This window comes from Lonchura striata, chromosome Z, assembly GCF_050655825.1.
Source record: "Lonchura striata isolate lonStrDom1 chromosome Z, ASM5065582v1, whole genome shotgun sequence".
Taxonomy (NCBI): domain Eukaryota; kingdom Metazoa; phylum Chordata; class Aves; order Passeriformes; family Estrildidae; genus Lonchura; species Lonchura striata.
In genome coordinates this window covers 26,789,572-26,809,627 of record NC_140740.1, presented here as the reverse complement: position 1 = coordinate 26,809,627, position 20,056 = coordinate 26,789,572, and the positions used below count along the sequence as shown (strand labels likewise).

General features: G+C 38.9%; 1 protein-coding gene across 1 annotated transcript; it reads right to left on the bottom strand.

Annotated features, from left to right (window-relative positions):
* Positions 1-2,793: 2,793 nt before the first annotated feature.
* On the bottom strand, positions 2,794-19,765 carry FEM1C (fem-1 homolog C). The gene is made up of 3 exons (XM_021525003.3): positions 19,633-19,765; positions 18,385-19,112; positions 2,794-8,921 (listed from the first exon to the last, which is right to left on the bottom strand). Exons 2-3 carry the CDS (start codon positions 18,926-18,928, stop codon positions 7,612-7,614), a joined length of 1,854 nt encoding a protein of 617 aa, XP_021380678.1. The 5' UTR covers positions 18,929-19,112; positions 19,633-19,765; the 3' UTR covers positions 2,794-7,611.
* Positions 19,766-20,056: the final 291 nt, after the last annotated feature.

Below are 20,056 nucleotides of genomic sequence, written 5' to 3'. Positions count from 1 at the left end.
AAAGCAGGAGATGTGCCTCCCTTAGCCAGAAAACCAGAAAGAGCACCATCATCCCAGGAGGACCCCCATCTTACAGGCTAGCCAATAAAAAGTATAGTCTGGCCAATAAAATGCCTGGTAGCCATAAATGCAAAGAGAAAGGAGAAAAAGGCAAGTTGATTATATTTAAACTATGGGATGGAAAAAACCTAATCCAAGTCTGGCTCATTCACTGAACGTTTTGCCTCGCATTCCAGCTAGAATAATGCTGTGTGTGAATGGAACAAAGAGAGATCCAGGCACCTAAAATATTTCAAGAGGACAACACAAGCTACAGAATCTGAAATGAAAGCAATCAGCTGCTTACTGTAAAAAAAATCCCTCCCATTGTAAAAAGGAACGAATTGGCAATTTCAATTGCAGGTTCAGCAGCAAAAAGTGTTTAGTGAACCAGTGGATCCTGGGGGTTTTTTGGTAGTGCATAATCAAGAGAGGGGAAAAGGGAAAACCAAACCAATCTGTCAGCTTACTCAACTCTAGATTATTCTGTTTTTTTCTCATTCTCCAGCCTGGAAGTTCTTTTGGTTAGTTGATTTAGCCTAACCACATAAAGGCTGAGAGACGACAATGCTCTCTGAAGGACCAAGAAGTACTGAAACTATGAGAAGATCATACATACTGTCATGATTTGACACTGGCACAATGCCAGTGCCCCCATGAAAATGTAATCTCTCAACTGAATGCTGTGAAATGGAATTGAGAACAGAGCAAAGCAAGCCCAAGCTTAATAACAAGGAAAAAAAAACCCAAAACATTTATTAAGCTACTACTATAAAAGAAAGGAAGGGAAAAAAAAACCACACACAGATCAAAATGAAAACCTTGCAAAATATTCCTCCTCCCACCACCCAACTCCAACAAACCACAGTGAGACACAATCTGGACCCCAACCAGGTTTCCACCCTGCAGACAACCGATACTCAGTCCATCAAGGGAGAACAGGAGTCTCCTCTGTGCCACAGACCCCCCCAAGAAACACACTGCCACATCCTGTGTTTCCATGTCACACATGGCACTGCCCGGAGAAAAGTTTGCCATGGTGACCCTTCTCCTTTCCATGCACAGTGCTCTCACCACCAATGCCTGGATGGACCGACTGCTTTTAGGATTTTGCCTTTCAAGGATGTCCTCAGTCAGGCCATGGGCCTCCCCCTCCCCACCCAGCCACGGTCGGGCAGGGGAGAGCACAGCATTGCACGCTGACCGGAACCAAAGAGAGCCAGTTCTCCTGGGAATTCTGCTTTTAACCCCTCTGTGTTCTCAGAGGCGTGTCCACCTTCAATTGGTCAATATCCAAATTGACCTCTTCCTTCCGGAAAAATCCTTTTTCCGTGTCAAACCACGACACATACAAAGCTAGGAAAACATGTATTTCAAATGGGAATTAGGTTTCTGATTACTGATAGATGGGAATTCCAAATAACTTTCTAAGGAGAATTTTTAGAAAGGAACTTATGACTTGATAAATCTTCAGAAATATGATAGAAGCAACCCTTTGAACTTCAGAGAAACCCAGATCATGTGTCATGATTATATCTTATGACCTGATGGGAGATGTGTTTGCCTCTGACAGACACTTAGATGAATCAGAAAGTTAATTCTTTTTTGCCCCTGTGTGCACAGCTCAAAATTGTCCATAACTTCTGAGTATAGCCGCTTCTCATTTTTTCTGAATGCTGGAAATCAACTTCAAGGTAAGACTTTGGAGTAGGGGCGAAGGGCCTTCTGCTGTTCACTGTGGATGGCATTTGGACCTCTGGATATTATGTGCAAAACAAACAAAAGTATTGCCTTTGCCAGAGCAACACACTTCACACTTAGTCTCTTTTGCCCTAATCCTGCACTGTTTCGTATGATGAATTTTGTCCTCAAGCACCAGCCAGCACTTGCTACTGCCAAGAAGCCATCTTTGGATGATTACACAGTTTAGGTAACAGCAGACATCGTTCATTATCTGCAACTGCAGAAGGATGAATAATGATGTAAATAATGCTTTCCAGTTTTTCCCTCTCCTAATTAAGTGAATCTACATTCAATTCACTAGAGCCATCTGTGTGACACTTATCCTACCGGAAAGTTCTGGAGCAGTTTTCCTCATCCAGAGCCTCATCTTTTTTGAGCCTATTGTTACTAATCAGGACTAATCTAAAGTTACAGCTCTCTGAAATGTACACTTCCTTATAGGATAGGATTGTGACTACTGTGCCAAACTATAAAGGCATTTTGAAATTACAATGGTAATTTTCTTTAAAGTCTTCAATTCCCCAGCTGCCTCTAACAAGGAAGTTCTGTTTCTCTCACCCTTGAAATGCTCTATTCCTCTATTTTTCAAATTAATGCAATATGGAATATCCTTCAAAAGCTTCAAGAAGAAAATTAATTTGTCCAGCTTTCTTGAAAACTGTCTGCTGCTTACTTCTTACAAGGCATTGCTATCTACTTTTAGGTTACAAACTGGACGTATTCCCTCTAGTTAACAGTATGACTAAATGTTTTTTCTAGAGAGTGGAATCTTCCGCATCATCTAGTTTAAGCCCTTTCTTTACTACTACCCACCACTGAAATTTAAAGGCTTTACCAGACCATAATTTTAAAGAAAGAGCATGTAATATGACCTTTTGCTTAAGGTACAATTCTTAATGACAGAAAGGTTGAAGCTGCAGCATTCACATTTAGTTACTCAACAGGAAAAGTAGTTCACCAACCAGTACTGCAATACCCTAGAGAAAACACATATATACACTCAGACAGGTGTTTTCCAAAACATATTTTTAATGTAATCTGCATTTGGAGCCTAAAGAGAGTAGGAGCAGAGAAATATGCTTGTTATTCTTTTTTTAATTACTGTTAAAGCTAAATTACTTCACGTAAAAAAGAAACTGCAACATTTCCATACACGAAGCTAGCCCTGCATAGGAAGTCTTTGCAATAGAATGGAACACAAATACAACATTATTTAAAACCAAACCAACAACAGCTTTTTGCTCTGCCCTCACTGAGGGCTCAACAGTCACTTTTACACTCAAAGCCAAGAAATATGAGCAGTCTAGTATGTCTCTCATCAAAATTACCAAAACTACTTTTAAGTGTTAAATACCAGTTGCTGTCATTCTAGCCACAGAAGGTAAAATTAGTGTTTAGTCTATTTTTTCATGCTTCTCAACATTTTAGAGTATAACAGTCATTCCACTCTATATTTCAAAGCATTTCAAAGCTATTTAGAGAGCAGCCATATTCCGCCACTGTCACCTTGCAGCTCATACAAAACTGAGGAGAGGCATGCTTTTCCTCAAAAGGTTTTTATCTAATTACAAACCCTCCTTTAAGGATTTTGCTATAGCACTGCATTACTTTCTTTAAAGTAGTGTTTGTAAAAATAGAAAGAGGTTGATTTTAACCAGTTGCAAAACAGTTGTTAAAAGACAGCTCTTTGTGGACTTAGGAACAACGCAAGACTACTCCTTATCCAGGGAGTGTTGTGAAGTATATATGGCAAAATAACCACAATGTTGCCTTGTATTTCAGAAAATGTCTTAACACTGCACTGAACAAATAGAACAGAGACACTGCAGACAGCTGGAATCTTGTTACCAGCCTAAGTGATACAAAAATAGGAATATAATTTTAGATTTTTTAAAATGAGAATATTTTTCATCTTCCTTGTTGAAATACTTCAGTTGAAACCCACAACAGAAGAAAAGCTGCTCTATGCATTTATCCCTTTTGCCAAAAAAGGCAACTTAGAGTCTCAACAAACAAGGAGATATCAGTTCCTTTGTCTCTAGGGGAGTGATACCTGTAAGCTGTTTAATCAATTTAAAACCTGCTTCATCCCTGAAGGGCATATAATTATTTCTGCAGTTCTCAGCATTTGTCAGTAGCTCAGAAGCAGTGTGTTTTATCAGAAAAAAGGCCAAATAGGGAGAAAAATGGTAAAAGAATGAGTTAAAGATATCACAAAATTAAAATTAAGAAAAATAAAACAGGGTAAACACATAGGTCTAAATGCAAAGTGGCCAAAAATTCATGAACTCATCTGCCAGGACACCTAGGTCCAAGTTATCTGGCAAGATAAGTATTCTCTTCAGCAGAGAGCTTCACCATCATGAAAAATTAAATTCAGCATGGAGATGGTAAATCTTTTGGACTGATGCACATCAGTAGATATTTACACAGAAATTCGTGCAATAAGTCAGCATGTACTAATAGCCTGGTTTGTTTCTAAAGAGTAGCTAACACAGTAAGCCTTTCTTGTAGCAATATTCACTAGATTTACATAGAACTAACAGTGATATGCTTTCACTTTTGGGAATGCTTTCCATTAAAAAAAATACTAACAATTAAAATTTTGTACATTATATTTCTGGACTAATAATCATAACTCATAGAATGATTCAGGTTAGAAGGGACCTTAAAGATCACCTAGTTCCAACCTCTCTGTCATGCGCAAAGACATCCTCCACTGGACCAGAGCCCCATCCAGTCCGGCCTTGAAAACTTCCAGAAATGGAGCATCCACAACTCCTCTGGACAACCTTCACCAGTGCCTCACCATGTTCATAGTAAACAATTTCTTCCTTATATCTAAGCTAAATCTCACCCTTTTCAGTTTAAAGCCATTCCCACTTGTCCTTTCACCCCATACTTTGTAAAAAGTCTCCCTCCAGCTCTTTTATAGCCTCCTTTAGGTACTGGAAGGTCCTATATAGGGTCTCCCTGTAGTCTTGTCTTCCTCAGGCTGAACAACCAATCAACTAATTTTAAACAGGGCAATTGTCAGTTATAAAGACAGAAATTTAAACTAAAACCACCAAAGAGCAGGACAAATTCCAAAGTAAAAAACTCTAAAAACCCTTTTCTCTATGAGATATACAAAAATAATTACTTTTATGACTAAGTATAATTCTAGTATGGTATCATTTGCTGATTATCCCCATTTATAGAGCAGCAGAAAAGCATTAAAATGTATAAATTCAAAAACCAAACCACACGTCCTCACAAATGAAAAGCTGAGTGGCATGTGTCCTAAGCATTACAAATCACAGCAATGCAGTCAATCGACTCGAGTTTAGTCTTGTGTGATGCTAGAGAAACCTGCATCCTGGCCTGTATCAGCAATAGTGTGGCCAGCAGGATCAAGCAGTGATTGTCCCTGTACTGGGTACCATTGAAGCCATGCCTCAAGTGCTGTGCTCAGTTTTGGGTCCTTCATTACATGAAAGATATTGAGGTGCCAGAGCATGTCCAGGGAAGGGCAGGGGAAGGGTTTGGATCACACATCTGATGCGGAGCAGCTGAGGGAGCTGGGGTTATTCAGCCTGGAGAGAAGGAGGTTCAGTGGGAAACTTAGGACTCTCTACAATTATTTCACACGGCAGGGGTTGGCCTCTTCTCCCAAGTAACAAGTGATACAACAAGGAGAAATGGCCTCAAGTAGAATAAGGGGAGATACAGATTGGATACTAGGAAAAACTTAATGGAAAGAGTGGTTAACCAATGTAACAGGCTGCCCAAAGGAAGCAGTTGAGTCACCATGGCTGGAGGTATTTGAAACACATGTAGATGTGGCACTTAAGGACATGGTTTAGTGCTGGACTTGGCAGTGCTTGGTTGGACTCAATGATCTTAAGGATCTTTTCCAACCTAAATGATTCTATGATTCTCATAATAGTACACAACATAGACACAGCAAGGGACAAACCAGAGAAAATTGCTTCAAAACAGCAAGTCTGGTAGTGACAATACACAAACAGCACTGCTTTCAACATATCTTTGCTTAAAAACATCCCCATAATTTTTGCAAAAATGGCTAAGCTAGTAGGCACCTGTACACTGCCATACGCTGGCAGGAATGCCAAAACAGAACAAAATCAAAGAAGGGCTATTCTTATGTGCTCCCAAGACATATTCTTCTTCAAGTTCAACCACAAATGACAAAAGTGTTCTAACATCAACTTAAAACTTAAAGTATTACAAAGACCCTCCTAACCTAACCAATGTGGAGTCTAAATATCTCTTATCTCTGACAAAGTTATAAAACCAGTTTTTGGATTTCTGGAGCAAGAACCCCATAGGTACACTTCTGCCCACAACTGAGATGAAACATGAAGCCAAAAATACCCAAAATGCTAGATGACTAAATTTGCAACTAAACTGTATCCTATCCAACAGAAATTAATTTCACTTTAAGATATTTGTAGGGCTAATGTGCCATAATAAATCCTACTATTAATCAACAGTAAAGTGCTGAATTATATTAATTACCTGAATCGCACTCACATTTATGATCTCCATTTATAGATTTCTTATCAAGTCAAAAGAGCCCTTTCTTTTGCAAAAGCTAAGCTGTTGTGCAAATATTATAAAAAATAGGTACTTTAATAGGAGCTATATACACAACAGAACTTCTGCTTTTGTTAAGTACAACTGACATAGTAGAGATGAAAAATCCATGCAAGTATTTATAAAGATATTTAAAATGAAGAAAAAAAAGACACTGCTATAGAACTTTCAATACCCTGGCAGACAGCCACTATACTATATGATGTCTAGATCTGGACTGATAAACATCATGCCATCAACATGCTTTAGTTTTCTTTTGTAGCTAAAGCTGATTTGCAGATTTTAAACATATATTTGATCTATTTCTTATAGAAGTGTATCATTAAGGTCTGAGGTTAAACTTTGAGCAAACTTCACATCTAGTCACATAACCAGCACAAGCAAGACATTAGTGCAGAGGGGAAGGTATCAGTTGTACATCATGAGGACTCTTCCCAAGCTGCACAATGCAACAGAACGATTTTCAGATTTAAAGTGGACTACAATTAGAAAAAGCAATATTTTCTTCTCGCCAGTTTAGGAAAAAATTCCAGAGGATCAAATGAAAGCAACCTCAGATACAGCAGTCAAAAAAGTCAAACCCAAGTTTGGAGAGCTGATAAATAAATCCAAAATTCATCATGCTATGAAGACAGCATTCTCGAGAGCTCTAAACAAACTGCAAAACAAGATTGGCATTTAAGTTGAAATTGACCAAGTGCTGCATAGAAATATGCTCACACACAACAGTCATGTTTAAGCCAGTGCATAGAGAAGATAAAAGCACTTATGGTAGTTGCAAATGTTAACAAGTCCATACAACTTGCACAGTTTAGCTATGAGTCCATAGAAAAAGAAGAGAGTAGGAGCAGGAATGCTCAAGCAAAACCAAAAAAAGATGACCTTCCAATCGTATAAAATCCACATAACAATTATTAGTAAAAAGACATCAGTGGAAAATACTCAACTCAGTCCAAACACCCAACAGGCAAATAAGACAAGAAAGACAAGCCTTTGGCAAACAATTTAAAGTCTAAATATGGCATTACATTTCTAAATAATCCACAAAATATATTATATGGCATATTCATATTAAATACTGGGCAACCAACTCTGCAGATCTGATGTTAACAACACTAGCCAATGAGAGAAAAATGGAGCAAGCCAGGGAACGCTCGTGTATCACAACAGTGCTCAAGGAAAATATCACCATGTCGTGCTTCAAAAACAGTACTCTGGAACAGCACACTATCATCTATGGAGCAAAACAAACTTCTCTAGTTTTTCAGGGATATGCCCTGCATAGGATATGTTATGATTCACTATTACACGAGCAGCAAGACACTGCAAAGTAGTATGATTTATAGGCTGGATTAAATTCTTTGCTATTTCTTTCTCATCCAGCAAATCACTAGCTGTTTGTTTACATGAGTTTGTGGCATCGAAATGTGAACCTGACTTGATAAGAAGATTCATGATGTCTGGATGGTTGTTCAGTGCAGCAATGTGTAAGGGACTGTTGTTATCAGAGTCTCTGACATTTACATCAGCACCACATTCCACCAGGATAGCCGTAACTTGTAGAGAGGGGAATTTACAAACTGGGTAGCGACCGACACACGTAGTATTATTGTCAACAGCAAGGTGAAGTGGACTGAAGTTATTCTTTCCTCTAGGCTGAAGCTTAAGAAACTTGTAAATAGTTTGTTTCTTAAAATGTTCCTGTTCTGAGCTGCAAGGTACTTTCTCCAACAAGCAAATTAAATGCAAAATGATGGAAAGAGCTTTGTTTAGCTGTATTGGATCAGGAAGACACTGGGTTTGTTTCATGGCCCGTTCTATTTCAAGAACGCTTTTGCACAGTATACCCATTAGATCATCAAAAGTGACAGTAGTGCCTAGCAGGCCCTTCGCCCTATCCTGAAGCATAAAGGAGAAAAGTTCAGCAAATGATAGCAAACTGCTGGCTGTCATAGGGCTTAGCGGATCAAGATTGCTCTGCTGCATGTCCAAAGCATACTTCCATAAATTGATGCAACGCTTGAAGTTTCCGGAGTCTGCATACACAGCACCTCTATATCTAATATAGTAGGATGTGTCTGGGTGTGAAGGGCCAAGAATACGTTCTCTAATCAATAATGCTTGCATTCTCATTTCATCTGGGTCTGCAATAAGATTTTCTAGCTCTTCTGAGCTGTTTACCTCTTTAGCATAATCATAAGCCATAATTAGTGTTTGTGGCACAGGTTTGCTGAGGATATTAGTCCTATCACTGTATCTCATTTCCATAGCTCTTTTCCAGTATTTCAAAGCACCAAGCAGATCTCTCTTTTTGTCCACAAATGTTGCTCCTAGAAGTTCCAGGGCATTTATTCGCTCAGCCTTACTAGTCTGTACATGCTGGGTCAGAAAGTCCACTATATTTGTGTGGCCTGTCACACTGGCTGACAGAAGGGGAGTCATTCCATAACCATCCTTTTCCATTTTAGCACAATATTTGAGAAGCATCTTCATGATCTCCAAACTTCCAGACTCTGCACAGTCATGTAGTGCTGTATTTCCTGCAAGAAAACAAATACAATTACACAAATCATAACAAATTAAGAGTCAAAATCTCATCATGCTAATAGTTAAAAAAATTAAAAGTTAAACTCCCCCAAATAGTAAAGGTTTTAAAACAGCTTTTGTTTCCCTATTTTTGTACTATGAAAGCAAGGCTGACAGAAAGTTATAAAAATCAAAATGTTTGTATTTTTATCTGAAAAAAATTAAATAGGTTTAATAAAAAACCCCAAACCAGATTTAAAATGGAATTTTTCACTACATAAAAGCACAAGAGTCAGCAATTCATTTGTATCAAAAGTCAAGTAAACAGGACAGGAGACCAGTTTGACTGGACAGAGAACTCCTCTTGGAGCTCAGGAGGAAAAAGAAATTGTATGCTGTCTGGAAACAAGGTTAGGCTTTGCAGGAATTTGACAGTAGTTCACATACACTGAAGGCAAGATGCAAAAGGCCAAAGCTCAATTAGAGTTGAAACTGACTGGTGTTGTGGTAGACAATAAGAAGGTTTTTTAAAGCACACTAGTAGTAAAAGGAGGTCTAAAGAAAATACCAGTCTGATTGAAGGTGGTCATCTGACTATTAAGGGTGAAGAAGTGCAGAGACATTCAATGCTTTCCTTTGCCTCAGTCTTTAATAATACAGATAAACTGCCATCTACCCTGGATGTAGAAGATGACTTCAGGAACAGTGAATGGGGAAACCAAATTTAGCTGACAGATTAATCAAATTTATATAAAACATGAGTAAAAAGTTATTTTCTAAAGCTTATAACTCAGGTTTTTGCAATGATACCAGAGGTATGAACATACTTTGTCCCCCGAATCATATTTTAAGAGCAAAACTCAAACATTTTAAGGAAAAACCCCATAAAAATACTGGTTTGCTTCATTTATTGACAGTGAACTTAACTTTCAAAATTGTCCTTTCCTGAATAATTTCAAAATAGTGGCCAGTGATTTTACAATCATTTACTAACAGGTGAACTGAGAAAGACATCCCAACACAAAGTGGCCCATGAAACTACCTGTTAGATCAAGATTCATAAAGTAATATCCAGTTCATACATAAGGAAGTGATTTTTCATCTTTCTAATACCTCAGACAATTTTTAACTTTAATAGCACTAAATCAGTTACAGGTCTGGGCACACTACAATCTCTGCCTAGACAAACAAAATTTTTAATTTCAGAAGCAGAGATTTAAGCAAATTTAGGAGGATTGAAAGTTGGCAAGTTTGGCATACATAGCTTATTAACTATAATTCTTTCTGTCTTTATCTGACATCACTGACTAGAAAAATGCCAATATCCCAATTGAGAAAGTACAAGACCTTGACATTCCCAAGAGAGGAAGATGTCAGATGCAGACCTATATACAAACTTACCAATACACATACACTTATTCTTCTTGCTATGCTGCTGAAAGTCTAGTTAAAATGAAACTACAGCAGTTAATTCAGAACTAAAGAATGGCTGGTCCCTCAGACCATCTTCAGTTCTGTATTTATTGATAAAGGCAAAACCAGATGCACATGGGTATTGGCTGTTAACACAGCTGTTTCAGGGTGTACTCAACTCCGTACACTATCCTTCACAGCAGAGCTCTGCAACTGGCAGCCATTTCTTCCTTCAATAAGTATTTTTAATATATTTTAAAAATAGTAACATAAAAGCATATTAAAGACAAATAAGCCAAAAGGTATCAGTAATGTCAAAGTTCTTACTATTGTTTCACAACTGTTAATTTATATTTTGATGCTTTTGACAACTGCAACAGTGCCAGCTATGCATATTACATACTGCAGATCCATCACCACATAATGCTGCTTTTGACACTCTTTTATCAATTGACAGGCATACACACTATGACTGAAAAAAATCCACATAAAATAAGCTTGGCCACTGGCCATGTAAACTAAATCCAGCAGTCTGTATGCCATTAATTTACAATGCAGCTATGTAGAAAATGTGGAAATATGCTTAAGACTCCAAGGAATTTCACTGCTCTTTCCAACTGGATACTCTAAATTTGAAACAATTTAGATTTTTTATTGGTATTACAATTACTGTTTTCAGTTCAACAGCTTATCAGAAGTAGTGTAATTTTCCAGTTGTTTATACTGCAGTAGCCCTTAGAATTAAAATAACTACCACTTAAATTATGCCATGTATAAACTAATATTGCAAGGCCATCACCGCTAATTTTTATGCAGTGGCTGCACCTCACCGAAGTTGGATTGGATTGTACAGATACAGCAGTGGGAAGAATACTTCATAAGAAACACAAGTTTCCATAGAAAAGTGCCTAGGAGTAAAAAGATTGTTGAGAGTTGCCAACTTAAAAAAAAACCCGAACATAAGCTCCAGCCTTAAGAAATAACACTGCCAGCCATCTATACCTAGCAAGTATCAATTGCTATATTAGAGGAAGAATTTGAAAGAAAACATGCAACTGGCCTTAATGTGCAAATTAAAGGCTACATATTGGCCACAAATTGATCAGGAATTGAAGAATTCAAATAAGCACAGTAAATCAACCGCTATTCTGCGAATTAACTCATCAATTTCAAAACATTACAATATCTATATTGTCACTATAGTGAACATATCATCTGTAGTGATAAACAGTGGCTGAACACAATTCAGAAGTTAATTCAATTTTTGTATTATTTATTCAGTAACAAATTTAAAAAACAGTGTTATATCTATTACTGTATTAAGAAGGAAAAAGGTCAAAAAGAGCAAAAGTAATTTGAAAGTCATTCTCTTTGACAAGTAATTTTTGAAGAAGCACATATGATGGGTTTGGTCAAATAAAGTAATCTTTTAAAGATGGCAGTAATTATTGAAAAGTAGGTTTCATCTATTTTTTTAAAATCAATTTTAAATTGGAAAATGACCAGCAGGAATTAAATCACATATCAAAGACAGCTATTATTACCGTAACATGAAAGGTTCCTCCTTGCACAGACAAAAAACTGGACTACAGATGATTCCGGTAGTCCTGAGACTGCTCTGCTAAATACTAAGTGTCACCATATTATATTGCTTATAGTGCTTACAAACTGCTTCTATCTGTATAAAGCTTTACTATTCATATTACTTAATAACTACCTCATTAAAAATGGCAAAAAGAAACAGAATAACCCTAACTCCAGTCCTTCCAAGTACAGAAGTATGAAAAAAGCTATGGCTAGTTGGCATTGTATCTTCACACTTCACTCTTTTGTTAACAGGACTCCTTTAAAAGGAGTTCTGAACATTTCAGAAGCACTTCACATATCAAAAAACTAACTACCCAGTGTTTCCAAAAGCTTACTGGAGCAGGAATGGGTATTCAAATTCTTAAGGAGGACAGGCCTTTCTATGTCAGAAGCAAGTAATTCCCAAAACAGACTGATAGCTTGTGACAAGGGAATGAAATAAAATGAAGCCATGACACAGATTTTGCACTTGATTTGCAACCAATTAAGTGCATCCACTTCCTAATACTTCCAAAATGCTTTATAAAATTTCCACGCTGTAAGACTTACATTAAAACTTAACACCAACCTGAATTTCTATCAAAGATCATTAAAAACAAAAGAAATAAAAGTATTTTATTTAAATGACTGACCAATGTGTAAAATTAACCACCTGTATATATTTTTGCAGCCTTACAAATGAATTGAACATTTTTATAAAGTAAAATTTTTCATGTAGCATTAGTTTCGTTTTCTACCACAGCACTTGAAACAATTCCATCTTCCAAGAGTATTTACTGATTTAAAAGAAAAGTATTGCCTGATAGATACAAACATGGACAGTGCACAAGAAAACTGTTATACATCCTAACATTTAGTATGCATAGGAAATAAAAACAAAATGTCTTTCCTTCAAGAAACTAACTAATAAATGCAAAGAACTGCTAATCTCAATGATTTATTTTCATCTAATTTCCATAGGATATAAGGGAATAATTGCTGTCTTGCTCACTGAAATATTTCATGAAAACTGGTATTAGCAAGATTATCAATTATTACATCAATAACAGCATGTTGTGAATGATTTGATTTAAACAATAACTTTTTAGTTAGAATTAAACTTAAACTGTATCTTTATCTTCCTTATTTAACTTACAGACATTCCTCCAGAAGTTGTTTCTGCACACAGTCACACAAAAAATATCTACAGATATTTTCAGAGCCCTGTACAATGTAACACCTACCAAACAAGGAAAAAAAGTAACCCCTTCCCAAAAAAAAAAAAAAAAAAAAAAGCACATTTTTAGAGCAAGTGTTTATAAACAGGGAGAATGAAAAAAAATAACAAAAAAGGCAACAACAACAAGGAGAAACAAAACCTTTGTTTTGGGATTTTTTTCACCCTCTCCCTGCCCCCTCAATGCTTCTATGAACCTTGGCAACCAGGGAAGACAAACAGCCTCAGAGGAAAACAAACCTGTAAAGACTCCCTAATGTTTACAGCCGAAGAAAATTAATAATTTTTAACACTAGACCACTCTTAGGATAAAGGAAATAGCATGACTCTCCATAATCCCCCTACTTCTGGGTCTGCTATGTCTGTAAATGATTTTTTTTCTACTACCAGCAGGTTTGAGTGTTACACCTTCCAGTACCCCTTATAAACAACAATACTGAAATAGCACCAGCCCTTGATACAATACCCATAGAGACAGAGGCTTGTATGCTTCTATACTTCCCAAAATGAGGAAAGAAATTCAACAAACCTTGTTTACCATATTATTGTACGAAACTGTCAAGTACTGTGTCAATGGAATAAAGGAATCACGGTATTCTTTTTTTCTTTTTTAATGCAAACAAACACTCCTGTGCATATCTCAAGACACAGCTAATAGAATGCCTAATCCAGCTTTTCTTAGAAACAAAATTCCGATTTTTTTAATATTCTGTAGGGGAAAAACCAGTCCCTAAGATAGCTGATGAGTCTGTTAACTACAGAAGGCAGGCAGAGATGGTGAAAGCCCCTAACAAAATCACAGAAAGCACTCTGAAGAGTGCTTTACCAGACCACTGAGCAATGGAAAGACTTACCAGCAATGTTCACATAAAATACCTGCCTTTCAAGCATGTATTTTGAACAAAGGTTACAATTCCCTCGCATTAGGCCCATCCTAGCTACCAGCATATACATACTTTATCTGTAATCTGTGTCACTAATTGATGCAATAATGGATTTTTTCCCCTTCCTTTCTGCAAATCTGGCAGAGGAGAATAAAGTATAACACAAACTGTTAAAATATGCACTGCAAATTTTCAAAAAGCAAGATATTAATTGTCCTGTCTGGAAACAAAGGAGAAGTATAAGATTTCTTTACAATCAGCCTGAATGAAAAATATTTCTATTGGGGAACTTACATGAAATATTGTACTTTAAATAAAAAAATCAAACAAAGACAGTCCCAAAGATCCCAAATCTGGAATCTGGAATCCTTAAAATGACTGACACTTGTATTAAAAGAGTAAGCATTTCCCTGTCTACACATCACCAAATGAACACTGTGCACAGAAACACATCAGCGAAATGCTGTATTTGAGAATGCAGTGGTCTGTTCTGAAGGTAATAGTAAGGTAGCACCACCCTAACAACAAATCACTGGCAGGCTTCATAATGCAGCAGAACAGAAAATGGCATGCAGCTGACACAGAAATGCTCCTCATCTTGCACAGAGACAAATTTGTGCTTCATTTGAGATTTTAGTTCTAGGATTCCACCTTCTGAAAAAAAATGTGTTTCTACTACCCTAACATTATCCACATTCTTCCTACTTTTAGGAACAGCATAAAAACTTGCCATCTGAAAGATCATTGACTGCAAGTGAAGCTCATTAAGCTTGGTTTTTAATTTTCAGCTTCTTAAATGAGGAGTTCTGCTGGTTTCAGCTGGGATAGAGTTAATTTTCTTCATAGTGTTCGATATGAGGCTGTGTTTTGGATTTGTGCTGAACACAGGGCTGATAACACAGAGATGTTTTTGTTGTTGCTCTGCAGGGCTTACACAGAATCAAGATCTTTTCTGCTGTTTGTACTTCCATGCTGGCAAAGAAGTTGGTGGTACATGGAGACTGGGAGAAGACACAGCTGGGACAGGTGACCCCAACTGACCAAAGGGATTTCCAGACCATGTGACATCACGGTCAGTACATGAAGCTGAGGGGAAGAGAAAAGGTGGACCATTTGGAGTGATGGTGTCTGTCTTCACAAGTAAGTGTTATTCCAGGGCCCTGCCCTCCTGGAGACGGCTGAACACCTGCCTACTCCTGGGAAATGGTGAATTAATTCCTTGTTTTGCTTTGCTAGTGTGCATTGTTTTTGTTTTCCCTATTAAACTGTCTATGTCTCAAGGCACAAGTATTCAGTTCCTGGTCTCACTGATGGGGAAGAGAGCAAGTGGCTGCCTGGGGCTTGGCTGCTGGCTGGCATTAAGCCATGACAGTAGAACACTGGTGAAAGACATGAATCAGAGACAGTGGTAAATAATTTGTTTTGTGAAGTATTGCTTAGGCTGCTTCCTATCTACAGATATCTTCGCTGTTTTCCACAATTACAAAATAATAAAACCTTTTCCACAATTACAAAATAATAAAACCTATCCACCCTTCTTAGCCCACCTTTCAGTTTGTCCCCATCACTTACACTGTTCACATAAACTAAAATATATTTTAAAATATCCTTTGCTTACAGTTCTGTGGCCTAACTCCTACATAGAAGTTCAGTGGAGCTGTGAGAAAGCTCAGCTTTGCAAAACAGCAGAAACAAATACCATCAAAGGCTCATATTTTAAATTCAGAACCATTGGCCATCTTTCACAGTTGAGGACTCATCTACCCAAACATCCTTCTTCAGCACCATCTACCATGCGACACCTGACACGCTCCAAAATCTTTATGAACATCTAAATTTCCTGGCTGTACTTCCATACTTTCATAGCTTTTTCTGAACCTCTGAACTCTGAATTTCCATGTCTAAAACACAGCTCTGGGATTCTGCATTTTAGAAGCAAGATTTCACCACATGTTTTCACCTACTCTTTCATAAATTTAGATGCATGTGAATGTACCTATTTTTTCCTATTAAAGTATTAAGATTTTTCCCTGGAACTGTTAAACACTTTGAAACATTTTCATATCTATAAATTCATGAGGTTTAATATGTGTATTAAGTTCTATTTTGCAATATGAAAATCCAGTGAAAACAAGACATAGATCAAATAATTCTGCCCCCCACCCTCACACAAGCTCTAAGAATAATACCTGAAAAAGGATCTACAGAAATCTCCCACAATAGCAACTCTACTGAAGTTACATAGTTCTGCTCTTATAAGGAGCATTTCAATTTTAAGGAGCAGAACACTCAGATGCTCTGTTATCTTCCTGTTATAAGCACAGGACACACTGTCAGCTATTTAGTACATAGCAGGGAGGAGTAGAAACTGAAAGTAATACACAAGATTCTTTGAGGGGGAGGATGACAATGTAGAATTAACACTGTTGGACTAATTTTAAAATCAATAGCATTTCTGCAAAACAAAACTGAGCAGGTTACCTGCTGACCCTCAGCACTGTTACAATACTTACTGTTACCAATTTCCTCAGTTCTCCTGCTTTCCCACAGACAACTTTCAGGGTTTATAGTACTTTCTTGCTTGCTTGCTTTACCTCACCAATGCTTATTCAGTAACTTCAGAGATAAGACTTCTTAAAGATACCAAAATATATGTTCCTGTCCTACCAGAGGGGATTTCCACAAATTACCAACAGATAGCTATTACGTACACACATCCAGTTGCCCACATGACAGCTTGAAGTATAAAATGAGTTTTAATGACCTGAACCCTATCCAATCCAACTTCTTTAATTAAGGGTCATTTATCTACTTTAATAACCTTTGCTTGTGTGCCTAGATGCAAGTCACACAGAAACTAAAGTAAGTAGAAAGGAATTAAGATAATAACTGACAGCACTGAGAAAATCCTCAGTCATTTAAACGAAAACAAATAATGCTAATTCACTAGTAAAGTGAATAAAAAGGATAAGTAAGGTAAAGCCTACGCACCAACACAAAATGAGGGAAAAAAAGAGCTGCAGAATTACATCTTTTTCCCTATTAATTCAAATATTTAAGAGCATTGCTTGGTTCACACCTATCATATAAAGAGACAGGTTTAAAACTAAACCCCAAGTTTTCACACACTTTATATTTAGCTTGCTATTCCCAGAATGTTATTTAGAAAATTGACATTTTTATCCTACCACAAGTCCATGATAACTCATAAGCAACCTCAAACACTTACAAAGGAAGATTTATTTTGCTCTGCCCACCTCCATGACAAATCTGTAGTTTAGCTTTCTTTACACTAAACCCACATATTTGCATGATTTGCTGAGAAAAGGCATCTTTAACCAAGCAGCTTTTCTAAAGATTACTCTCACATTTGGTATTTACCAGTATCATACAGCAATCTAGACACAAAGGATATTTTAACACAAATAACTGAAAGGTACAGTACACAGTTACAAATGTAACTAGCCTGAAAAAGGCAGTAGTATTATGCTACAAAAAGATCTGTTACCATATTTGTTTTTATATATATTGATATATATTTAAAAGTTCAAAACCTGTTGAAACATAATCCTAGCTCAGTGAGATAAAAAAATAGCTGTAAATTGCAGTAACTGCTGTGCTTTTAAGGCTAACATACAAGTCTAATTTATAATAGAAAATTTATATAGTCAACTAATTATGATCACAGGAAAAAAAAGACAGAAATTTACTTTGCATGGTAACACTAGAAGAATTGTAAACAGGGGCAAAAGTGTTTCAGATCTGGGTGTTGCTGAAAGTCCTTCTGCTGAGATCGCAGTCACCTGCATCTTCATTTCTTTAATCCTACTATATATTTTTGTTTATTAACACTGAAAAAGGTATAAAATTACTCAGTAATTTGGAGAGAGTAGGTGAAGAGCAAAGTGATTATTAATTTTCTAATACAGAAAGTAATTTTCCTCCTTTATGCGTACTTCATTAGACCACCCTTACTGGCACAGATCAGTTTTATGTACAGCATACTTGATTTGGTAAGATCTACTACAAAAACCAAGAACACATGTTCATGTTTTTGAGTATGTTGCTAGACCAGCCTACTACACAGAGTGGTTCTCAGCAAGTTTATTAGCTTTTAATACATTCATAAATGTGACACTTCGTATGACTAAGTATTTTAAGAATTAGGGATTTAAGAGTAAAATGTATCAATTTAAACAAAAATTTTATAATCCACGTTAAAAACCAGTAAAATAAAAAGTAAAAGCATAGCTATAAGCGCTTTATATATTACGTTTTACAAGAACAGAAAGGGGTTTTTTTATGCCAGGCTCTTTAAGAAGTAAATTAGTAACTTTACCTCTATTTACCACAATGAAAGTGAAAAAATGAACTTACCTTTAACACTTTTTCTGTTCACATCAGCTCCTTTTTCAAGTAAATACTGAGCTATTTCTTTGTGGCCTTTGTAACATGAGATCATCAAGCACGTATGCCCATGACGGTTTGATACTTCCAGGTCTGCTTTGTGCTCCACAAGGTATTTTACTATTTCCAGGTGACCATCAAAACAGGCGGCTCTAAGAGGCGTTGAATTTGTCAGCGTTGTGTTGTTGACAGACGCACCATGATCCAACAGACACTGAACAACCTTCAAGTGGCCAGCAGCTGATGCTGCCCACAACGGCGGAGCTCCCTCGATGGTCTCACCGTCAAAATTCACCGAGCCACCAACCTCTATAGAGGCAGAGCAATGGTCCAACAAGTATTCCACCATGTCGAGGTGACCATAGCGAGCTGCCATCAGAAGTGGTGTGGCACCATTTGTTTTTTCTGACACCAGTTGGGCCACCTCTTCCCTTGTTTTGCTTGCCAGTAGCTTGGAAAGGAGCCGCAGCTTGCCATCACGAGCTGCGTTGAAGACTGCTGTCTTTAGATCCATTTAGCCTGTAGCTCTCTGCTTCTTGATGGATACACACCTGAATTTTCCAGGCAAGAGTTTATTGGAAGTGCTTAGCCCAAACAGAATGTCCCCAGCTTCTTCTCAGATCGGTTTCATGCAGATAGGAAAACATGGAGACTCCGGAGAGGGTCCTGACGAAGCGCAGGCTATGCTTATCACAAATCTGCAAAAGGAGAATTCTCGATGTTTTCACCTCCTACTTCGCAAACAAGCAAGCGCATTGTATTTTCCTACAGCTACACCCAAACAAGTGGCTGTTGCGGCGCGCCGGTGTCCAGCAGCATTCCGTGGGACTCTCCCGAGCCGCGCGGTGGCCCCTGAGGAAAGCTGCGGGGAGGAGGGGACTGCTCCTACCAGCGCGGTATCCACACCACACACAGAAGGATCCTCTTGTCCCTCATTCCTCCGGCAGCTGCACCCCGACTCGCTCCGGGGCGGATCCCAAGCAGAGACCCCGGCTCCCGCCAGAAGACCCCAGAGACGCACCTCCAAGGCAGCCGGGCGGGGAAACGACGGCCGCGTTCCGGCCAAGCCCCGGCCGGCGGGGAGAGCCCGAGCCCTCCGCTCGCCTCACGACAGGACCCGCTGCACCCATCCCCCTCCCTCCTTTCCCGCACGGCACCAAACCCCCGCGGCCGCCGTGCTCAGAGCCGGCCGGAAAGGCCCGCCAGGCTGCGCGCTACCTTCCCGGGGCGCTCCGGGCCGTCTCCCGCCGCCGCCCTCAGAGGGACGCGCCCGCCGCCGCTGCCCGCGCTCCGTCCGGCGCCTCCATGACAGCCGGGCCCCGCCGCCAGGGCCGGCCCTGCGCAGGGGGCGGGGCGGCCCCGCCGCGGCCAATCAGAGCCACGCCCCGCGCCCCGGGGCGGGACTGCGCCGCCGCTCGAGGGCGCCGCGCGGCACAGCCGGCCGCTAGGGGGCGCCGGCAGCCGCGGAGCGGTCCGGGGCGCGCGAGGGCGGTGACGGTCCGCGGGGTCCCTCAGGGTCCCTCAGGGTCCCGCAGGGTCCCACAGGATCCCACAGGGTCCCACAGGCTCCCACAGGGTCGCTCAGGGTCCCACAGGGTCCCACAGGCTCCCACAGGCTTCCACAAGGTCCCACAGGGTCCCT

Coding starts and splice junctions, on each gene's coding strand:
- FEM1C (XM_021525003.3), bottom strand. CDS start 18,928: ATGGATCTAAAGACAGCAGTCTTCAACGCAGCTCGTGATGGCAAGCTG. Junction 8,922..18,384: donor GAACAGAAAAAGTGTTAAAG/GTAAGTTCATTT, acceptor GTTTTCTTGCAG/GAAATACAGCACTACATGAC.